This window comes from Panthera pardus, unplaced genomic scaffold (genome assembly GCF_024362965.1).
Source record: "Panthera pardus isolate Hobbes unplaced genomic scaffold, ASM2436296v1 HiC_scaffold_22, whole genome shotgun sequence".
Taxonomy (NCBI): Eukaryota; Metazoa; Chordata; class Mammalia; order Carnivora; family Felidae; genus Panthera; species Panthera pardus.
The window spans coordinates 76820617-76844313 of record NW_026526788.1 but is presented as its reverse complement, the minus strand read 5'-3'; the positions used below and the strand labels follow the sequence as shown (position 1 = coordinate 76844313).

Below are 23697 nucleotides of genomic sequence, written 5' to 3'. Positions count from 1 at the left end.
GAACGAGCGAGCGAGCGCGGCCGCCACAAAGCTCAGGGCGCCGCGGGGTCTGCGCGCGGCGTAGTCGGCCCGGCGCCGCGACTCCTTCCCGGGCTGCCGGGGCCCGGGCGCCCCGAGGCCGCCGCTTTCCTGGGCGCTCCGAGCGTTCGCGAGTCGCGAGCAAAGTTTGGTGGAGGAGACGCCGAGCCGGAGTCCTTTCTTCCTCTCGCTCCCCAAACCCGAGGGCAGCCGGCGGGCGTCATGCCCGCGCTCCTCCGCAGCCCGGGGTGCGCCTGAAGCCTCGGAGTCTTGGCGCCGGCGAGGACCCGAGGACCACTCTTGTTTGGAGTTTCCCCCCGAGCTCGTCGCTTGCTCCATCCCAACCCACGCCGGGCGCGGGGACAGACCGGCCGCCGGGCAGCGTTGCCATTCAAGGTAATCGCCGTGTCGGGTGCCTCGGGGAGCCTCGCCCGCCGGCGAAGCTGGGGCCGCGGGAGCCCGGGACGCCGGGCGCACTGTCCCCCGAGCGGAGGGCGCGGGGGCACTGGCACGGTGGAGCCTGCTCCCTGTCCTTGGCTCCCTGTCTTTGGCTGCATAGGTGATGGGGGAGCGGGATGCGTGCTGACGGCGGCCGTTCGGGAAGGTCTGCGTTTACTCCTTACCCCCCATCCAGATGCTGACATCTGCCTCTGGCACTGACACCCCCCTCCCTGTCAAACTGCGGCCGGCGCCGTCCCACCGGCCGGCGCGATCCTCCGACCCCAGAGCCGGCAGGCGAGTGGCGGGGCTGCCTCGCTGGTGGCTCGGCCCCGCAGGTCCCGGCTTCGGAGGGGCATCTTCGGGGTGGCTCATCCCGGGGTCCGGGGAGCGCCCGCCCTTGTCCCATCCAGGCCGGGCGGGGGTGGGGGGATCCGTCCTTTCCCGGGACGGAGCCGTTGAATGGGGCCCGCGACCTTTCCGTCGGGCTGGCTGTGCTCGGGGGAGGGGGGGTGGCACCTTAGGGGTGGAGGCCGCTCCGGTTCCCCGATTCAGGCACGGGCGCCCGTAGCCCGCTGCCGCCCTCGGTGCTGGAGGAAGCGCAGCGCGCCTGGGGCTAGGGGGCGAACTGGACCGACTTTTTTCTCGCTCGCCGCCTGTTCAGCCGGCAGCAGCTAGGGCATGTCGAAAGCGCAAGCGAGTTCTAACTTGCGCGCTCGTTCTTTCAGCTCCGGAGCCGCGCCGGGGAGTCAGCCGAGGGCCCTGCGAGACGCTGGCTCCCACTCTCGCGGCCACAGGGCCAGCCTCGGGGGGGGGGGGGGTCCCGGCCGGGGGCGCCGAGTCTCCGCCGCTCCCCTCCGAGCCCGCTCCCTGCAAACCCTCCTCCGGGCCTGCCTTCCTCTGGCCCAATTCAATAAAAACCTACCCTTGAAAGCAAACCTGCTTTCACACTCGGGGCACCCATTATGTGTTTGGTGTGAAACGCTATCAACATTTAAAACCCCATTGTCCCCCGGGTCCCAAATCCCTGTAAATCTTCCACTGGCCACGACTCATTTTCATCTGAAAAGCCTGTTTAGTTTGAATAGAAAAGCAATCAGGCGCCCCTCTCCCTCTCCCTCTCCCTGGAATGTCAATTAAAATGCAGATTTTTCTGAGCTCTTTAGCGTCCCAAGAAGGGGGAGAAACTCTGGATAAATGAAAGAAGTGGCCACAATGAGCCGGGCTGCTGGTGGTTAGGAGTTCCCCAAAGCTGCTGCAAGTTCTCACTGGCTTGCAGGCGTTCACCAGGGGTGGATTGCGGTCCTGAGTCAGCCTGTATTTTTTTGAGATTTCAGAATGTTGAGCAGCCCCCGCCCAGATCTGACCCCTTGATAGCTCCCTCCCTTACTCAGCTGGGAAGACGAGGGGAGCAGCAGGGAGGCTTTGAGCTGGGAGATAGGTCGGCCCCCTGGGGGGACCTGGGCATCCCAACCTTACGTGGCCTTGTTGACTTTCCTGATGTAGGATCTCCCGGGAACAAAGCGCCCAAATGCTCGGCTTGGGTGAGCCGGCAGAGGACAGATAACCCAGGAGCTCAATTAAGGCGGGCACTGTGTTGGTTTGCCTCTTGGAGCGTGGGGGCGGGGGTTGGGAATATTCTGGTAAGTTGAGGAGTCCAGAACAAACCTGCCAGCCAGGCTCTCTTGCTTGCCACTTTGCGTGTGTTTGGGGGCAGGTTTGTGCTGAGGTGAAAATGGACCAGGGGAGCGGGTGGCCACGAAGAGCCGTCCATCACAGGGAGGGTGACAACGCCTCCCCTGCCCGGGCTGAGAAGAGAGTTCCCTTTCAAGGGGAAAAATAAACACGCCGGGGCTTTCACTGAGGCTCAGACTCCAGGAAGGATTATGGTATTGAAGGCAGGAAGCCGGGATTGTGGCCGCCAGCGGCATGCTGGGCCTGTGTTCCCAACACCGAGCCTCGGGACCTAATTATCCTGCCTAGGAGGTCCCTTCACACTTTTGTCCACTTTGGTGAGGAGTTGTGCAGACCTGCTGCCTTAGGCCTCCGCCTTCCAGAGATGTGAGCAGGGGGCAGCCTGGGGCCTGGACCCGGTAATGGCTAAAATTCAAGTTTCTGGTGCAAGCTGACCGGTATGAATGAATGGTCTGAGATTTAGCTGAGGTCACTGACCGGCTTTCTCTGCCTGGAGCAAAGGAAGCCCCCTGGGCTGGGACAGGTGGGTGAGGAGGCCAGGGAAGCAGCCTGGGGGGAAACCTACTAGGATTTAAGGTTGTTTGTGGAGTTGTGTCAGAGGCAGAAAATTCCCATGCATTCTGGAAATGCTTAGTAAATCAATGGGCATGCTTGTGTACTTTCCTCCCACATGTGTGTAGAAATAGATACGGAGTTATCTTTTGAGGCTCTTAACTTCAAGAGGAAAGAAAAGTCAGGGGGAAAAAAAAAACATCCTTCAAGCAATCTGAAAATAGAGGGTGTGCTTGCATGCACGCGCTTTTCTTGCTTTTGCTGTGAATCACACCGTTTCACATGTGCTTTCTCTGCAGCAGAGAATTTCTTTTTTCCTTCTCAGGAAATGGTGCAGCAGTCTCTTTTCCCGTTTTAATCCTTAGTCAAGGCTAAAAGGAACAGTTTTTCTGATGTAGCTTTGGAGAGGCTCACGCCGTGTTGAAATTTGATGGTATAATTTGAAACCTCAAGTTGGCATACAGAAAGCCCAGGGCTTAGAGATTTTTGTGTTAAAGGTCTCCCCCCGCCAATCCTTAACATGTGGTTGGTTCACTTATAGAGTTTATGGAATCTGTGATTGTTTCAGATTTTCTCAAGTTTGTGCATTTCGGTTCTACACGTAGTGATTGAGGATAATGAACGCATCTAAAGTCATTCGGAATATTTAAGTTTGGGAAGCTCTCTTTGCCTTTGGGTCAAATGGGTGAATAGACCAGGCAGTTGAGCACCCCCCCCCCCCGTAACTTCTGTGAAGTTTCAGCCAATAGATTAGCCTATTGAAAGTCATTGTCCCAATCGCATACCATGACAGTAATTTACACGTCACCATCATCGTTCATAACACACCTGCGTTATTCCTCTGAGTTTGCGTCTGCTCTGTTCCTTCACCCGCTCTGTATGGGTTGAAGACATTTACGAGGCTGGGGGCTGCCAGTAGTCACAGCGGAAGGGGGTCCTTCAGGCTTTGAATCTTTTTCTTGGATCAGCTGCTTTGAACGTGTTGCAGTTCCGTTCATTCTTCGTAAGTGGCTGCCTGGCGAAAGATTGAAACACATTTCTGTATTGGGAAATGAATCCTGACAAGTGTAAACTGGTGAGGATTTTTGGTCGCCTTCCTGGGGTCCCTTTTATTTTGCTGGTCTCCTTTCTTCCTAAGAACTAACAGTGAGGGTGGAGCCAGCCTCTCAGCTGCAGCCCCAGAAATAAGTCTGCAAACAGACGCCTCCACGATCCAGCTGTCTGAAGCCCAGTTGGCCTAAGAGAAGTTAGCAAGGCCGGTGATGCCAACCCGAGCGTTGGGAACTTGCTTTTGTAGTTGCCCTTCAAACAAAGGTCACGTTGCTTCTGCTTTTTGAGGGCGGCAGGGGTGACGGCGGAGAGCAGAAGAGAGCGCACCCTGCCCTGATCTGTGTCCCGTCGCTCCGCCTCTACCTCTGTTCCTCAAAAGTGTGCTTTTTAAAGATCAGCCCACCCTGCTTCGTGGACCGGGCTGGTGGAAACACCTGGGGCTCTGAGGTGCGGACGCAAGGCATTTGCAGATCATGAAAAGGAACCGTTGGCACATATATTTGGGAAGCTGAGAAGCTGTTTTAGCCCGCTTGGGGTTTCAGCGAATTGGCATCGGGGAGGATTTCACTGACTTCGCCGAATCTCTCTCCTCTAGAGGCTGCAGCAGCTGCAGAAGCAGCAGCAGGACGAGCAGCGGCTGCGGCAGCACCTTGGCTCCTGAGCGTCGCAGGCGGTCCATGCGCGCAGAGGAGGTGTGCAGATGGGAGTGACGTCCACATGCAGATATGCAAGAGCTCGGGGGACTGGCACCACCTCACCCATGGTCAGCTGGGGTCGCTTCCTCTGCCTGGTCGTGGTCACCATGGCAACCCTGGCCCTGGCCCGGCCCTCCTTCAATTTAGTGGAGGACACCACGTTAGAGCCGGAAGGTAAGTTCCTTCGTTTCACTCTCAGGGTACCCAAGTTTGTTTGGGGCGTTCGTCCGGGGGAAGTGGCACTGAGGTCAAGGCCTCTTTTAGAATCCGCTGCCCTTGCGTCGTCAGTGAGGCTCTGAGAGCCAGGAGTGGGCTCCCTGCTGCCCCCAGGCCGGAGGTTGCCAGAGAAGGTTCCTTGCTGTAACACCGCAGGCCGGATGGTAGTTTGGTGGTTTCTGGGTGTGCGCGCTTCCCTGCTCTGGGTGAGGGAGCCAGCCTGCACTTCACCTTTCTCCGGTGCCCGGCGGTGCTGCGGGAAGGGGGTGCGTGGAGGTGAAGGCCATCTATAGCCTCCTGCAGGAGCTTTCTCACCGGAGGGAGAGTCTTGCTTCTGATGTAAAGAATTGCTGTTTTCTGACAAAAGGAGCCACGAAGGGAAATTGCCAACATCTGAAATGCTGACATTTTATTTTCATTGTCTAAGGAGAAAAAGAAGCTTCTGAAGTTCAGCCCAGAGACGCTAGACATATTAGTGTTTTTTTGTTTTTTCTTTTTTTTGGCCCTTGTCGTTCATAATACCTAAGCAGTACGTCGCAGAAACTGCAGAGTGTGCTTTAGGTAGATTTGGAAGTGAAGGTACCTGGCTGTCTCCCACATCTCTGAGAACTTACAGATCGAACAGGCCATGCACTGTGTTTCAGCCTTGGAAATTTAATTTTAAAGGCACGAAGCCAGTTGGTGAACACTTCAGTGGGGCTGAATTACTTAGCGGGACAGGGTTGGAACCTCTTTCCCGGGTCCTTCTGAGACGACAGTAGCCAAGCCTCCACTTGGTGCGGCGTTGAAATCTGTCATCAGCAGGGAATATTGGGAGCTGAGTTAGTTTTCCAGTGGTAATCCGAGAATAAAACGGCAGATCCCAGCACTCATCGCCACTTAATGAACCTGTTTGCTGAGAGCCCACCTGGTGCTTGCTAAGCTTTGGGGGCGGTCGTGGTCCCGAGCGGTCTGGGGTCAGCTCAGCTGTTCTGGGAGGGCACCCCGCACCGCAGGCTGGAGAGGGACGGAGAGCCGGTCGGGATGACACGGGAAGGAGGGCTGTGTTCCTGCCAGAGATGAGAGCACCGAGGGAGGGGGCTGCCACTGAGGCCCACGCATGCGTCATAAGAGGATAAGTAAGGGCAACTGTTTTTCTAAAACGGGCCTTACTGGGAGGCAGTCGGGCATCGGCAACAGTGAGGCCGGTCGGTGCCCCGTCTCACGCAGAGGCATGGGGGCTTTGTGCAAACAGGTGCAGTGACGTCACAGGGGTTTCCACGTCTCCGGGAGGGGGGAGTCTGGTGAGAGTTTGTGTCTGCGACACTTACGGGCTCCAGCCCCGGTGATGATGGCACTGCCTCCTTGTGCTACGTGCTGTGACAGAAGCACACGTGTGATTTGCAGAGGTGATGCCTTTTTAAAGGGCTTAATGCGAGAGAAAAGGTTCCTGGTTTCTGAAAGTCATGCCTGTTCTCTGATTGTGCTGATAATTACAATAGATGTGTTTCCTAATTGCTGATTTTTCCCTGGAGTGCGGGGCTCAGCACTTGCCCACGCAGCTGAGCCGGGGGTTTCCTACCGGGCACGGCCTAGGTTAGGAAAAAAACTGGCATTTTTCATTTCGGCTTTCAGGGCAGCCTTATTGGGAGTTTATCGCAACATATAAAGTGTAAACGGTCCGGGAGGACCTCTTTTTATCATATTTAATTATGAAAGAAAGTTTAAAATATGCGGGAAGAGGTGGGGGCGGAGAGGGGAAGACACAGTGGGCAGCGAGGAGGTTCCCCCCAATGGTTCTTTGTGTAACAATTTGTATCCAACAATGAGAGCAGGTCTTTCTAACCTGGGATCTGTGGATGCACTTGGGGGCTGGGGAGGTGTTTGCGAATTCTCCCCCAAGTTGTAGGCAATACTTTGCAAATGTCATTGTCCACATTTTTCGGGGTTCACAGCTTCCATGAGGTTTGCGTCCAGGATCGTGACAGGTTTAAATGGGAAGTGCAGAGCTGCAAAGAAGTGGCTTTGGAAAAGCATTCAACCCCCTCAACCTCAGTTTCCCTTCCTGTCATCTGATGGTTTGATAAGATGACCTTTAAGGTCTTCTTCGTTAATGCTAAATGAATGGTGATGTCCTCAGGAGCCTTCTGGCAACTCGCCTCAAAAGGTCGCCAGTAGGGGCGCCTGGGTGGCGCAGTCGGTTAAGCCTCCGACTTCAGCCAGGTCACGATCTCACGGTCCGTGAGTTCGAGCCCCGCGTCAGGCTCTGGGCTGATGGCTCAGAGCCTGGAGCCGTTTTCCGATTCTGTGTCTCCCTCTCTCTCTGTCCCTCCCCCGTTCATGCTCTGTCTCTCTCTGTCCCACAAATAAATAAACGTTGAAAAAAAATTAAAAAAAAAATAAATAAATAAAAAAAGGTCGCCAGGAGATTTTAGGGTCCCTGGGAGCAGAGAGCAGTAGAGCACACGGCGGCCTGGCATCTCATAAGCACCCAGGACCTGTTCTCATCCTCGTTCCTGATGAGATGGGCGCATGTGTCTGCTCTGTTCTGTGCCCATTGCCACAGTGTCAGGAAATGTGGAGGCTTTTGGAGAGAGTGGAGAAGAAAATCGCTCTCCGACGGAGAAGGCCCTTTGTGGCTCCAGGCGGTTGTGTTTGCTTTCTGTAGGGTCTGTGCTGTCCTGGTAAGTACCGCATTGGCAATCGATTTGCGTTCTTCCACTGCCAGAGTTTTGCTTTAGCGTCGGAGGTTATTAGCAAGGTAGTCTGGTTGTAGATGAAGAAGGGGTTAACAACTGGAAGCAGACTGACCGAGTGGGGACAGCTCCAGTTTAGGGCATGGTCCTGCCGACCTGGGGGGAGAGAGGGAGGATGGGTGGGTGAGTGGGTGTCTGTTGGTTCCAGTGCGTCTTCTGTGGTACGTCTGACTGTAGCTTTGATTAGCATAGGTTCAACCTTAACCTTCTGTTGCACAAGGCCTCATCTTGGAAGACTTCTTGGTTTGTTAATTTGGAGGCTCAGAGTAGACGCTGTGTATGGGGCTGGACCAGAGGAGAATGTGTCTGGGGCAAAATGTGACTAAGTTCCAGGAAGGGGCCTGTGCCCTAAGACTAGAGAATCCTTTCCAATCTTCTTGGCTCTGTACAATATTATCATATATCATCGTATCGTATCATCTATCATATATCATTTGTCTTCTGGACACTATGAAATGGTAACAGTAGGGTTGGATCTACCCAACTGATTTACGAAGAAAATAATCTCCAGGAGATTTTAGTTAATATCCCAGTTTAACAAAGAATATTTTCCGTTGGTCATTCATTGTTGTAGGGGAATGGCTGAAGGCTATAAGCTCAGTTATTGACTCGAAGGGGGTTAGTCCTCAATGCCAAGTACTGTTCTGTTGATTAATATTCTAATTATTTAAAGTATAATCAAGCTTGATTATCCTGGGGAGGAGGTGACTCTTTCAAGTTTTTTCTGACGTTTTGTCACCTACTCTGGTTCATTAAGTCATTGTTGACATTAATGATATCTTTGTTTACACCAGCCCAGTAGGAGCTAAAATAAAAGGGCTTTTCCAACCCCAAACCCCTAATTACTTTCCCACCCTCTACAAAGTGTGATTCTGAAAAGCGACAACCTGAGAAGAAAGTAGTTTGCATTTTTTTTTTCCAAACCAATTTTTTTGGCAACCTTCTAAGAGGTCGTGCTGTCCTGGACCAATGTGTGAGTTGGTCCCAAACTCAAAAGCAGAGTCAGTGAATGAAGAATGCACAAGGAAGTCAGATTTTTCCAGCATGGTTTTAGGTCCTTTGTTCCGAGTATTGTAAATGCCGTAATGTCAGCCATACGCATTTAATTGCAAGTTAAGAGAAAAAAGAATATATCCGCATACCAAGAGTGAATGATTTCAAATAATCTTCTGTTTTGTATTATCTGCATCCTTGCTCCTCAGTACGAGTGTTAATATTTAAGAGTTGACTGGAACTTGAGAGTTAGCTTAGGAACAAGGACTTATTCCCGGTCAGTTAAACGAAATGCAGGCTTATGCAGTTAAATACACAATGAAGTACACATTCTTTATTAGCATATAAAGTATTTCACAATTCATAGACAAAGAACTGGGCTAAACATTACCTCCGAGAGCAAAAATCGGGCAAGCCGAAAGACTTGGTGTTTGTATAACTCTCCATGCTCAGTCCCTCTGATCCGAATTCAGTGGGTGTGTGTTTTGCCTGTTTATTTTAACCAGTCAAAACACTGAGGACTTTCTCAGGGACAAGCCCCTCACTAGGAACCATAAGTGGTTCTTTTCAAGTCCTTCTGACCCATTTGAGGGTGAGAATTCAGATAACCAGAGCAATCCAATATGAGAGGTTTCCAGTATCAGACTTAATGAATAATTACGTGGTTATGAAATACCTAGGGTAGTGTTTAAACAGGAAGAGCCTTGTTCAATGTTCACATTCTCCAGAAAATGTATCTAGTGGCCCTTCAGCCTGCAGTCTGTTGTTCCCGTGTTTGCTTTTTCCAGGGCAATTGTTAAAAGGCTACCTCCCACCCTTCTTCATCAGGGTCTGGCTTAATTTCCCATTTCCATGGAAGCCGTCTGATTTTACTCTTTCGAGGGGAAGGGGGGACATTGGTTTTGGGGCGCCAGGTAGGCCACGCGGCTGGTGTGCCCCTCTCTACTCGCTGTCCCGATTGGATTCTTAGCACGGTGACTAGTCTGTGGGCAGGCCATTCAGAGATTATTTTCTGAAAGTTTTCCAGGCTGTCCCACCAATGATTCCGAACCAGTGGGTTTACTGCCACTGTGCAGAAATGCCTGTGATCGTTATCATTCGGGCGCCTCGAGGAATGACTCTAGCCTTAGGTTTTGAGTTCTTTTCATCCGTCTGCTGTATCCGCTTGGGGAGACTGAGCGATGGCTCTGCGTTTCCAGCTCTCCCTTCGTGGTTGCGCCTGATGTCGGTCACTGTGCCACACCTGTGCCCCACGTGCTTCTGACTTGCCTTCTTAGCGTGGTTTCTTTTAACTGATGGTGACTGTGTTCAAGGCTGTATGGGCTGAAGAGGGAACCTGATGTAGGGGCTGAACCTTCAGCGTTAGCTGAAGGGGGGCGGGTTTACTGAGCAGTGATGTTTCAGCATCATTGTATCCAAGACGAACAAACCCCTAAGAACACAGCTTTGACTTGTTAGAGGCTCTTCGGCTTGAGATTTTATTATTTAAAAAAATTTTTTCCTCTTTTTTTAAAGTTTATTTTGAGGGAGAGAGAGAGAGAGCGCGAGCGCACGAGCAGGGGAGGGGCAGAGAGAGGTAGAGACAGAATCCCAATCAGGCCTCATGCCATCACTGTGGAGCCTGATGCGGGGCTCGAATTCATGAACCGTGAGATCATGACCTGAGCTGAGATTAAGAGTTGGATACTTAACTGACTGAGCTACCCAGGAACCCCAAGATTTTATTTTTTTAATTTTTATTGATTTCATTATTTAAAAAAAAAATTAAAAAAAAATTTTTTTAAATGTTTATTTATTTTTGAGACAGAGAAAGACAGTGTGAATGGGGGAGGGTCAGAGAGAGGGAGGCACAGAATCTGAAGCAGGCTCCAGGCTCCGAGCCTTCAGCACAGAGCCAGACGCGGGGCTCGAACTCACGGAGTGTGAGATCATGACCTGAGCCGAAGTCGGATGCTCAACCAACTGAGCCACCCAGGTGCCCCCCGCAAAATTTTTTTTAACATTTATTCATTTTTGAGAGACATAGAGAGAGCGCTAGTGGGGGAGGGGCAGAGAGAGGGAGGCACAGAATCCAAAGCAGGCTCCAGGCTCTGAGCTGTCAGCACAGAGCCCAATGTGGGGCTTGAACCCACAAACCCTGGGCTCATGACCTGAGCCCAAGTCAGATGCCCAACTGACTGAGCCACTCAGGCGCCCCACATTATTTTTTCTAAAGTAAGCTCTGCGTCCAGCATGAGGCTTGAACTCATGACCCTGAGATCAAAAGTCACCTGCTCTACAGACTGAGCCAGCTAAGGGCTTTGGACTTGAGATTTTAAAGCCATGCATAACTCGTGTTCCATTTTGGGGAAAATGTTTATCTTCACACAAAGCCTTAAGGCTTTCTGGCAGCCCTTGAGTCTCCACAAACTGGCCACTTCCTCCTGCTTACCCAGGTAGACCTACAGTGACCCAGCTGATTGAGCTCTGGCCTTCTCGAATTAGGGAGTGTGTAAAGAGGAGGTAGGGAAAGGAGCCTGAGGCCAGGCTCTTTAAATAAGTCTGGTTGAACAAGCTGCTGGCCATGTTACTATAATGATTCTGTGTGTGTTGGAGAGGTCGCCTTCTGTAATTAACAAAGATTACACTTGCAATCTCCGCCCCCCCGGCCCCCCCCACCGCCGCCTCCTTGCTCTGATCAATGACTATCCCTTTTTAAAAGGGCATGATAGAGGGGTGGCTGGTGGCTCGGTTGGTTAAGCCTCTGATTCTCGATTTCGGCTCAGGTCAAGATCTCACAGTGGGTGGGATCAAGCCCCACATCGGTCTCTGTGTTGAGAGCCTGGAACCTGCTTGGGATTCTCTCTCTCTCCTTCTCTCTCTGCCCCTCTCCTGCTTGTGTTCCCCTCCTCAAAGTAAATAATAAACATTTTCTTAAAAATGCCTTTTTAAAAGGGCATGATAGAAAATCCAAAATGGTAGCTGCAAATGCGGTGCTTATGGGCTTCGTTTATAGAATTTCAAGTTTTTACTGCTTCTGTATTCATACAGAAGGATATTTCATGATTAGGACAGACTGTGGTTGACCTTGAAGAGTGTACGTCCTGTAAAGGCTTTAGGTTTAAGTCATGCTTTAGGTTTTCAGTAATTTTGGTTTTGGGAAACTTGCACCATGATGGAGTTGTAGGACTCTGGGTGTGAACTGTTGTCATTTATTCCACTTTGGAATACGTAAGTAATTACGCCCCGTTCTGGACTTTTGCCACTTCATGTGAATATTGAGAATTTCAGATTCTTCTTGTACTGAGTCAGGGAGCTAAGCTGTGGAATATTCTTTCCTTTAACCCCTTGTCCAACTAGAGAATGGTAAATTCCATGTCCTGGATGGATGGAATGCACGTATATGGAATTTCAGGTTATGGTGAACATGTTTTATGAGGAGGTCAAAACCCAGCTTATAAGGAAAGTTCTGATATGTTCAGGAATGAGGACATGGGACATATTTATTTGTACGATTTATATATCACCTTTCCTGGAAGAGAAAGAACTCCATTCTGGGCTCTGACGCTGATCAACTCTACATAAATTGTCACGGTCCTTTCCTAACTGTAGAACTCCTTCTTTGTCATTCTATGTGGTCTCTTTTTACACATGACTGTTTACTGTTAAGGTTTTCCATACCTGATCAGTTGTAATGTTTTAAAAATATATCGACATCATAAAGGCCAGTTTTGTGTGTTGGGTGGGGAGCAGGGTGGGAGGGACTATAAAATGAAAATACAGATCTTTGTGGTGACAAATTTAGGGTTTAAACTTTTTTGGAAGCCCTCAAACTTCAGATTCTTAGTTGACAGTGAGATTGCTCTATAGGAAGGCATGTGGCTGCCTTTAAGGGTCTCCCTCCTTGTCCACCATGCTTCCTGGGTTTCCACCAAATGTGTTGCATTCTTAGCTGATAAAAGGGGGGAGGGTACCCAATTGAATCTGTATCCTAAACATTATAAATGTTTCAAACTTAAAACACATCTTGAAAAGACCAAATATCCCCTATAAAATTAACTTAAATTCTTCATCTGAATCCATAAAGATGAATAAAATACTTTTTTTAATGTTTATTTATTTTTGAGAGAGAAAGCATGAGTGGGTAAGGGGCAGAGAGAGAATGGGAGACAGGCTTTGAAGCAGGCTCTGGGCTGAGAGCAGAGAGCCTGATGTGGGGCTCAAACCCACAAACTGGGAGATCATGACCTGAGCCAGAGTTCGACGCTTAGCCCACTGAGCCACCCAGGCGCCCTGAATAAAATAAGTTTGAGTGGCATGCGATGTGCTGTCTGGGGACAAAAGCACAGAAGGAACTTGGCCTTGGGCTTAGGCAAGACAGACTTGAATCACTCCCCTATCTACTGCTGCTGTGACTTCGTATAAGGTAGATGATCACTTTGAGCCTGCCTTTCTTTATCTGAAACTGGCCAATGAGATCTATGTGAGGGGGCGGGGATGTGAATATGAGGCAAATGGGTGTAGAACTCTCTCTCTCCATCCCCATCCTCACTTTCTTGTCAATGTAAAAACCTGATACAGGATTTAAAACCAAGATTTCAGGGGCACCTGGGTGGCGACTCAGTTGGTTAAGTATCCGACTCTTGGTCTCAGCCCCGCTCTTGGTCTCAGGGGTGTGAGTTCAAGCCCTGCATTGGGCTCTGTGTGGGCGTGAAGGCTCCTTTTTAAAAAAGAAAAAGAAAAAGCCAGTATTTCAGGCATATTTACTAGATCTTCTGGTGGGAAGCGTTTGCATTAATCAAAATAGAAAGCGTGCTGTAGGCCATTTATCCATCCCTCCATATCGTCTTGGGCCTTTGTAAGTTTGGACTTCAGCAATGTGATCGTCTTGCTGCTTGCAGTCCAAATGGTTCAGGGTTGACCTATTTTCCCCGTAGAAAAAAAACGTGTTTGCCGCTTTGTGATAATTGTAGGACACGCTCTTCATGGAGAGCAATATATTTTGGCAAGGAACGAGTTTTCTGTTTGAGGCTTCCAAAGGATTGCCGTTAGGCCCTGTGAAGAAGGATGGAGACAGGATTGGGGGGTGGGGGGTGGGGGTGGGGTGTAGCGTGCTCTGCTTTTGTCCAGGCCACTGAGGGGAGCGCCGGAGCAAGTTACTGTCGTTCCTGCCAAGTTTAACTGCAGCGACTCCCCTGGGCAGCTTGCTGGGTGTTCCTACCTGGGCAGGTAGCTGGGCTTCCGGACTTTATGGAAGGGAAGGAAATTGTCAGGGGACCTGCACTACTGAGGGGGAGGAGCTGAGCAATCATTTGCATGTTACACCCCTGTGGGGTCGTTTGATTGGACAAGCAGGGGTGTGAGGGGGAGTGGTCAGTGTGGATGGATGCATGCATGGGGTCATTTTTTTTAGCCCATTCCTTGAGAGGGTGAGGAGGGTGATGATAACGGTAGCTCTCATGACCATTTATTGAGTGCCTGCTGTGTGTCAGACGCAGTGCTAGGTCCCTTGACATCTAGCCTCTCTAATCTTTTCTCCCCGTTTTATTGAGATATGATAGACTCACAGCATGGCGTTAAGTATAAGGTGTACGGCAGGATGATTGGACTTACGTAAATCATTTCATGATTATTGTAAGTAGTTTAAGATCTCCTACAGATGAAAAAAGAAAAAGAAAAAAGAAGATTTTTCCTTGTGATGAGAACTCTCAGGATCTATTCCCTGGAAAACTTTCACATATGTCACACGGCCATGGTGATGATAGTCATTGTGTTGTGCATTACATCCCTAGAACTGTTGTTTTTTTTTTTTTTTAAGTTTATTTATTTATTTATTTTGAGACACAGAGAGCGTGAGCAGGGGAGGGGCAGAGAGAGAGGGGAAGAGAGGGAGTCCCATGCAGGTGTTCATCGCGGAGCCCGATGCGGGGCTTGATTTCACCACCACGAGACTGTGACCTGAGCTGAATTCAAGAGTCGGATGCTTAACTGACTGAGCCCCCCGGGTGTCCCGGCCTAGTCCTTGTTTATGTCACAACAAAAAAAAGTTTGTACTTTTTGACCACCTTCCTGCGGTTCCTCTGCCCCCATCTCTAATCTTAATCATCCAGCTGACCCCTGGGTCATTCATGTTCCCATTTTATGGACGAGACTCTTGACTGAGACCCTCGGAGATGAAATGTCTCCTCCAAGACTCCACAGCGGGCGTGGGCCCCGGCCTTGGGGTGAATTTCTTGGCATAAGGAAGGTTTATCGATTGATTCCTTTCCTTTCCCCGAGCAGGAGGGTCCTCTGTGGCATATGGTAGGGCGGCCTCGTCATTCTTTCCGAAATATGTCATTTGACTGTTAAACATGTAAGGACGCTGCTGGGTGATTCTGTCTCTTCCCCACATACCCACACCTATTTTCCTAAAGCTGTTTGAAGAAAAGTCCTGGGCAATAAAACCAGTGCAATAATTACCACTTTGTGATTCTCCGAGAATGGCCTCTGGTGATATGCAGCTGACTAGTAAGAAGCCAACCCTTTTCCTGCCGGGAGACTGGAGGGAGATGCCTTGAGGCCCAGTTAGTGACCCCCGGCTCAGTCACCCAGCAGGAGCTCAGGCAGGTAGGGCTGACTGGTCTGGTATTTGCCCATTTGCTCAGAAGCCAACTCAGCGGAGTGGGAGCAGACCATCCCGTTTTTCCTTGTCCCAGATGCTTCTGGCCGTTTGCCCTGGCACTGCTAAATGTTTGCCTTTTTGCTTGTCACTTTAATAGTACGTCACACTTCTCTCCAGCGTGTCCGATTCTCAGTTGGGTCAAGGCCCACCTGCGCAGACGGTTGTTCTTGGGGCTCCTACCACCTACGGTCATGGAAACGACAAATGGCAGGGCCTCCCTGGCCCTTGACGACGCCGGGGCAAAAGTGGGGAACAAAGAGAACATCTAAGAATGGAAAGGCAGAAGCAGCAATCCCCCACGCCTCCTCTTGGCCAGGAGGGGCGTCCCAAGGGGAGGAAGAGGCTGAGCAGTAGAGCCATTTTTAAAGCAAACAAAAGTTCATTTTGGGTGGTTAAAAAAAGGTGGCTTCTGAAGGGAGCTTGCTAGACCTGGAGGTGAATTGGGCCTGGTTTAGTCCGCTGGACCTTGCACTGAACTTGCACGGTGAATGCGGAACGTCCGTCCGGGGTCGCAGGTGTTCAGAAGGGGAGCTCAGCGTTGGAGAGAAGGTGTTGAATGCTTGGCGGTTGGAAACCTGCAGCTTCCTCTCTTAGCCTTGCAGCCCTGGTGGAGGGACAACTGCCAGAGCTTGGCAGACACAGGTCATCAACCCTTTACAGACTGTGGCGTAATTTTTTAAATGTTTATTTTTGAGAGAGAGAGAGAGAGAGAGATTGAGAGAGAGAGAGAGAGAGACAGAGAACGAGGGAGACACAGAATCCGAAGCAGGCTCCAGGCTCTGAGCTGTCAGCACAGAGCCTGATGCGGGGCCCGAACTCATGAACCGTGAGATCATGACCTGAGTGGAAGTCAGATGCTTAACCGGCTGAGCCACCCAGGTGCCCCCCAGATACATTTTTTGAAACCCTACCATGTGTTGAGCTCTGTGGGGATAGAATGGCAAGCCAAAAACAGTCTCAAGTCCTATGAATGGGCGGGGGGGCCATAGATCTTTGTCAAATAACTGCCAAAACGAGGTCCTAGTTCCAATCCTGGGTGCAGGTGCTCTGAAGAAGAAGCACGGTGGGTCTCAAAGTGTTGCAGGAACCCTGAGGAAGCCGGGGTGCCGCTTGAAGGAGACTAGAGTAGTAGGCCAGGTCAGGTGGGGAACCTGTGGGCCACGGTGAGGATTTTTCTGGGTACTCGAACTATGTGACTTCCCGAGGCTGAGCTTCTCAGGGAGGTGAGCACCCACCTTGATTCTTCAGCAGACCCCCCTGCATTGGCCCCAGTCAGTCCCAGCCACATGTGCCTGCCAGCTCTTTCCCTGCCCAGTTTGGGAACCATCCAGGGCCTGGCTCCTCCCCTGTCCCCCGTCAGGTTCCACTTGTTGCCGAGAGGTGCCTGTCTTTGCAGGTAGGGCCTGTGAACAGGTGGTCAAGGGTAGCTCTCAGCCACCTCCTTGACAAGTCTCTTTTCTGCCGCTGCAGTTTCTTACCAGGTTAACATGGAGGCCGGAGGTGGTGGAAGGCAGGGGAGCCTGGGTAGTGAACTCCCATAGCGGGGCCTCAGCCGAGGACCTGGGCATTTACATAAGGCTCCCTCCTTTCCCCGGAGCAGGGTGGGGCACAGTCTTGCTTAAAAGGGGCAGGTGTGCCAAGATGCTTGGGGGCCCAGCATAGCCCCTCCCGAGGTGAACTTGCTCTGATGGGTTTTGAAAGGGGCTGGGCTCTGCATGGAGAAGTGGAAACTCTTCAAAGTTTGCTTTCCAGAAGGTTTGACCTCTTTGCAGATACACGGCTTAGGGCCTAGGAGAAAGGCTGACCCTGGTGGCACCCTTCTAGATTTGGAATTTCCTGAATGAACGAACGTGCTTTCAGTCCTGGGGCACAGGATTCCCCACGGGGGAATTTTCCTTTTTTTTTGTAAGTCACTGGAGAAAAGCGGCAAGGGGCAAAGCCAGCTGGGGACGTGCCCCACCCGCCGCAGAGGCTCCCTGCCCCTGCTGACTTTAGGGGAAACCCCTCCAAGAGGTCATTCCGACCCAGCTGCTTGCTAAAGACCCCTCGGGCTATGAATCTGTGCCTTCAGCCTCAACAAGATTTCTGCACCAGGCTGGCCCGAACTTGCTGAGGCCTGAGTTGCCAGATCAAGCCATTCAAAGGAGGAGGGCCATCTGTTTCCCAGTTTCCAGCTGCTAGCCCTTCATTTGTAAATGGCCGGGATGCTGCTGGGGGGGTGGGGGGGAAACCGGTCTGGGGACACAGCTGCAGGCTCTGAACAAGTGTTGGAACTGGGGTCCTGCTGAGAGGAGAAAGGTCCAGCCCTTTAAGTAAACTTGCTCAAAGGTACTGCAAAAGGCCCGGAGTTGAAGATCAGGAGGCCAAGAGGCGTGCCCTTGCCTTCCTGGAGTAACTCTTACCCCACCCCCTTATCCTTTTCTTTGGTCCCTGGGGCGCTTTAAAAATATTCACTTATTCTGAAAGTACGTATGGAGGGAAGGGCTGGGGGAAAATGTCACCTAGGATTTCGACACGATCTGACCTTTGGGGGACTTGCAGGCCACATGTACCCACTTAGTATGCACTGTGGACTGTTTATGTCCGTGGCAGGGGGGTGAGCAGGTCCCGGAAGCAGGTTCTAGGAGCCAGGAGTAACCCTAAGTGCGGAATGGTGACCGTCCCTGAAAACTTGCTTCTGGAATGTAGTCACAGTGCTGGCTTAGGGCAAGCTCTCTGGAAAGCAGGCCCATCAGCCCCGTGCTGTTACAGGCTCCTGATGCTTGGGTGCCATGCAGGGCACAGGTGGGCGCCTTGCCGGGGGGGTTTGGTGTTCAGGGCTCCTCCCGGCATGCTCTGGGGTTGTGATAAGGCATCTGGTCCGGGGAACTCTGCAGGGGTTTTTGTGGTCCGCATGTAAATATCTGGTATCCCCGATTTGTTGGATAGGTGAACAGTAGATGCTATTTTAGTAAGCCAAGGCCTCTTCCCTCACTAAAGTCATCAAACAGGTGTCATTGGCATTGATAACAACTCTCTCCCAAGATCCTTGGATGTTTGGTTCCATTTGCCAGAAATCTACACTTAGGTAACTTACATAGATACGACCTGACAGATTTATGCATTTGAAAGAAAACCTTGTTTTAAAGTCAGAGTAAGGCAAATCAGCCTTACCATGAGGTGGGGGGAAAGAATCTGCTGATCACTTAGGGGTCAAGCTATAACCCACACACAGGCGCCCAGGCCTGCCCTGGCGGGAACTGGGGTGAGGGGTGCTTTTTCTCAGATGTGTCCCCACCACCCACCTTAGGGGTTACAAAGACCTTCCCAGGCAGCCTCTTGGTTTGTCCTTGTGATGACCTTGACCAGCAGCAGGCTAGCCCGGAGGTGTTTCCCTGTTCTGTAAACTGGGGCTCAGACTCAGGTGATGGGAAGGGGCTGTCCAAGTTGATGTGGGTTCATCCCTGCACAACCAGGTCTCCGACTCTCTCGTCCTTGGACACTGGTGCTGAACTTCTCACAGTGTGGTCTTTGGACCAGCAGCATTAGCATTATCTGGGAGCTGGTGGGAAGCTCAGAAGCTCAGACCCTACTCCACAACTACTGACCCAGAAACGTTGGAGCTGTGTTTTAATAGGCTGTCTAGGTGGTCTTTATGCAGAAGAAAGTCTGAGAAGCACTGCTGATCCCCCCCCCACCCAAGAAGGTCATTCGGAGAGGGCGGGCCGGGTCGGTGGGGGAGGTGGCTGTATTTGGCTCTGTAGGTTCGAGGTGAATAAACAAAGGCTGTAGTGTCTTGGAGATGAGAACAGCGTGGGCTGTGTTGACGGGAAGCAGGGATTTTCGCAGAGGAGATGATATTTGAGCTGGGCTCTGAAGGCTGAATAGGAGCTTGCCGGGCAGAGTAGTGGGGCAGGGTAACGGGCAGAGGAAACAGTGCCCGCGAGAACAGACAAGTCTAGGGCATGAGGGAGAAGAAGATGGAGGGGGGACGTGGGGCCTCGCGCAACCGTGGCCTTAATGTGAGGAATATTCTTTGGGTTTTACCCTGTCAGAGTGTGGAGTGGTCTCTGTCTTCTATTTATTTATTTCATTTCATTTCATTCGTTCATTCATTCATTCATTCATTCAATTAAAGGTCAGTTTTGTTTCCCAGGTTGCTCTAGGGGTCTGCGGTGGATACATGGGGTGGACTGGGGGGGCAAGGCAGAGGTCTTTTGGAGAGAAGGTGGGGACCTGCAGGGGTGAGGTCTTGCCCTTGTTCTCTTTTCAGAGCTGTTTCAGAGAGAACTAACAGGAGTAGCAGATGTGGGGCCTGGTGGGATGGGAGGCAGGAGGGAGAAGTGGGGGGCTTCAGGGCCGAGTTGGAGCTGAGTTGATGTCAGCCAGGGGCTGCTGGAGGGGAAGAGGGGGAAGGGCACTTGCTTGTTTTGGGCGGCACCTCGGAAGACAAGGTCAGGTGATGTGCTCCCTCAGGCAGGTGGAAGGATGAACCTTCCAGCAGGGACTTGAGCGGCATTGATGTGGAGGGGGCAGGGAAGGCTGCAGAGGTGGGCCAAGCAGAGTATAGGGAAGGGACCACAAGAGCCAGGGGCGGGCTTCTGAGCATATTCGCAGATACGGGGGAGTGCGGAAGGAGGAGGTCCCAGAGAGGCAAGACCTCCGCCACACCGCTCTGTTCTTAGGAACACTCACACACGTGCACAAGCAGAAGACAGAACGACACAAGGGATGATTAACACTAAGCTATGTGTTAGGGGCTCTAGAAACAGAACAGAAGGTTCCCCTTTGTTTTCTTACATCCCCAGGCTTCCGTGTTGAGAACACCTGGTTAGGTGGCTTTTCTGTCTCTCACGCGTAGTCTGCTGCAGCTGAGGAGTAATGATTTCAGCTAGAAGGTCTTCCCGCTGGTACATTCGAGGTCCTGCCGAGTGGCAGCGGCCCGGAGCTAGGTGCTTTCTGTGCGCGCGCTCGTTATCATCAGTCCTGGTTTGCAGGCGGAGACACAGGAAGCGATCACACAATTTGTCAGTGGCAGAGTTGGAACTTAGGTCGGTTCTCAGCCTGTTCTTGCCTTTTCTTTTCTTTATTTTTTTATTTTATTTTTTTTTTTTTTAATTTTTTTTCAACGTTTTTTATTTATTTTTGGGACAGAGAGAGACAGAGCATGAACGGGGGAGGGGCAGAGAGAGAGGGAGACACAGAATCGGAAACAGGCTCCAGGCTCCGAGCCATCAGCCCAGAGCCTGACGCGGGGCTCGAACTCACGGACCGCGAGATCGTGACCTGGCTGAAGTCGGACGCTTAACCGACTGCGCCACCCAGGCGCCCCTTTTCTTTATTTTTAACGTTTGTTTATTTTGAGAGAGAGAGAGAGAGAGAGAGAGAGAATGAGAGCGGGGGAGGGGCAGAGAGCGCGAGAATCCCAAGCAGGCTCTGCGCCTACAGCGAGGAGCCCGATGGCCAGGCTCGAACTCACCAACCATGAGATCATGACCTGAGCTGAAACCAAGAGAGGTGGACGCGTAACCGTCTGAGCCACCCAGGCGCCCCTGTTCTTGCCTTTTTCTGAAGAGCACCCAGGGAGGGGACAGAGATGGGGCCAGAGCTTTAATGCTAGGGTACCAGGAAGAGCTCAGGGACCAGCTGTGGGAATTGAAGCAGCCTCTGATGAGCAAGGTGGCTTTTTACCACTTTATAGGAGGAAGAGGGCTCTGCCGTTGTCAGGTCTCTGATGGAAACATTTTGGGGGCAGATGAGGCGTTCAGAACCGGAGATGACGCGTTCGTTTTACAGGCGACACCTCAGCAGGGTCACTCCTGATCTCAACGATGGTGATACAGGTCCGGCAAATCGCATTCATTCCTTCATTCCATGACCTCCTTGGGAGGCCCTCCCCACCTCCCAGTTCCCTTCCCGATACAGGGAGTACGAAACCTTCCCTCTGGGAGAGTTTTCCCAGGAGTCTGGGTCCGTCGGCAGGGCCAGCTTGATGACGTGGTTTTCCTTAGAGCAGCGTGTGCAAGGAAGCCCTGAAGATCTTCAGAGATGCCAGCCTCCTCCTGTGTTTCCAGAAGGCAGGAGGCCCACGGCCTGGATGACCAGGCATCAAGCACATGGACTCCTCGTTGTACGTGCGGCAGGGGGGTGCGTGCGGGCTGCTTTGACGTAACCTGCAGCGCCGGTTCCTGCTTCGTGGACACTAGATAATCTGATGGCATGTGCGGGAAATGCTTTTGAACAGAGGGCCCGGTGTGGAAGTTTTTGCTCAAGCAGAGCTGCTGATGTCCAGGGACTTTATGCAGATGGCACTGATCCTGTACCTGCATCCCGGTGGTCCAGTGGAAATTGTGCTGTCGTGAACATAAGAGTTTGGTGCAGGTGTTGGGACCAGGGAGAAAACCTTCCTTTTTATGCCCCCCCCCCCCTCCTTTTCGGAGAACATGATTCACTGACAGCCTGAAACATCAGGATCAAAGGGAGAGAGGGGTTGCTGGCAGAATAGGGAGTGATTATTGCCACTTGGGGTCCAAATCTTGGGTGATCACGGTGACTCCTGCTTCCCTGAGGGCATTCTTAGGCATGTCACGATTTCTACGTTAGTATTTTCTCATGGGCAGCTGCATCACTTCTTTTCAGACTTGGAAAGCTGTTCCCCACGCATCTCAAAGATAGACCTAAATTATATGAGGGGTGTGCCTAAATATATAATTTTTAATGGTTACCATATTGGAAACATATGCCATTATCCCATCTGATCATGAGGAATGTGAGCCAGTCCAGAATTTCTGGAACAGGCAGGCTACTGTGGCAGAGGTAGCTATTAGTGGTTGTTACAGCCCCCGTGGAACCGACGGGGAGGTTTTAAGTGCTGACGTGTGTGTGTAAGACACCCCAACAATTGGCCGGGAAGGGAACTGCGGCCTCTCGGCCTGTTTACGTGTCTGTGGCTCATCGCTCCGACTTCTTTGTGTCCCCCGTTTTTATGTTGGCCGTATTTCTCGAGGCAGAGAACTTTCATCTTTATATTGTGCAGAGTGTTTGTCTCTCCCTCCTGCCTCTTAAAGTACAAGTAGTACCTATGCCTTATAAGGCCTCCGTTTCATGACAGGATTTTTGTCTTGTGCAAGTCCCTTCTTGCAAAGGGGAAGCTCTCAGGATGTCTGAGACGGAACAGCCCGCTCTCTGCCGCCCCTGCCTTCACTGTCTGTGTGTCTGCGGGACCCCCCCCCCCCCCCGCCCCCCTCCGTGGGTAGGGCCCACGGGGCGGGGGCGGTCATTTCTGACTTCCTTGTGGGGACCCCGGTACCTTTGTGTCTTTCTGTTGGTGAGATTTGGTGCCGGGCAGAATGATCTGGGCCTTCGGCCCCTCCGGGTTACTGAAAAGCTGTGCTGCAATGCCCGACGTCTCGACTGCCCAGCCTCCCTCAAGCCCAGCTTGTAAAAATGCTTCAGGACAGCGGTGTGTATGAGGGGGGTTGGTATTCCAATTCCCATGGACAGAAAATTGGGTATCGGCCAGTTAAAACTTCGTACTGGGACCGTGGCGTGGCCGCTTCAGGCCATCTTAAAGAGCGGGAGGGTGAGTCGAGGCTAACCGGAACAGACAGGCTCAGCCGCCACTTACCGCCGTGTGTGTCGCGCACTGTGACATTGCAGTGACATTTGCAGCTTTATTTTGTGCGCTGCTGTCTCAGGACCTTGGCAGGCCCACAGCAGTGATATCTGTTCCTCTGGTACAGGGTGGTGGAGGGAGGGCAGCACCAGGAAGCCCGAGGCTGGTTGACTGCTCTGCTCCCAGTGCTGGCGTGACGTTTCCCGTGGGAGCGCCGAGCTGCGACAAGAGGCACACGTTTGTGTCCCCGCAGCCCGCGTCCTGCCACCTGCCCGGCCTCTGCTCCGGCTCCAGGCCCCGGGTGGGGGGACGATCTGTTTCCCGAGTTCTCTCTCTCTTTCTCCCTTTCTGATCCTTTCTGGAGGAATGCGTTTGGGGCTCAGATGCCCCTGACTTTCTGACCGGGAGCATCTTCGGGGGCCGTGTCGCAGGGGCCCCGCCACACTGCATCCTCGAAGCCGGGGTTCCTGCCTCTTAGCTGCGAGCATCTTGACATTTGGAAAGGCGCCGTCCCGAGGAAACCCCAGAAAAGGCTTTACCTTGTGAGGTGCGACGTCATCGTCCCGCTGGCCTTCGCCGCTTTGTTGGCCCCGGACCGTGTCAACCTGCCGTCCACCCTCCAGCAGGCGATCGGACGGGGCGAGCCGCGGGCTTCCCATCTGTTCCCTGTTTGCATTTGGGCGCCATTTCAAAAACCACACGGGAAAGTTTATAGGCAAACATTATAAAAAGTGACAGTCTGGAGTGCTGCTATGGCTGGTCTGGCAACATAAAGCGTTACCTGAAATAGCTTACTGTTCCAAACTCCCTCCCTGCTTCAGCTGTCCCGAGACGGCCCTGCTGGTGACACAGGGGAGGGACCCAGGGACATGTGCGTTGAAGTCGCATAAGTCACGGCCCTTCTGGACTTTGACAGGCTGTCCCCTCCCCGGCTCTGGGCGCATACAGGCCAGGGTTTGCTTCCCTGTGCTTGTTTACCCGGAGGTGAACACCTGCGGCTTGCAGCCAGTGACGTTGGCATGATGTCACTCTGAGAGGTCATGATCCCCGCCCTCACTTGCTGAGGGC

General features: G+C 52.0%; 1 protein-coding gene across 1 annotated transcript in view; it reads left to right on the top strand.

Moving 5' to 3' along the window:
- Positions 1-301: 301 nt before the first annotated feature.
- The window catches only part of FGFR2 (fibroblast growth factor receptor 2), a 108564-nt gene continuing 85168 nt past the window's right edge, over positions 302-23697 (top strand). The window contains 2 exon segments of the mRNA XM_019459630.2: positions 302-414; positions 4349-4622. Coding sequence (XP_019315175.2) covers positions 4454-4622 — 169 coding nt within the window. The 5' untranslated portion in view covers positions 302-414; positions 4349-4453.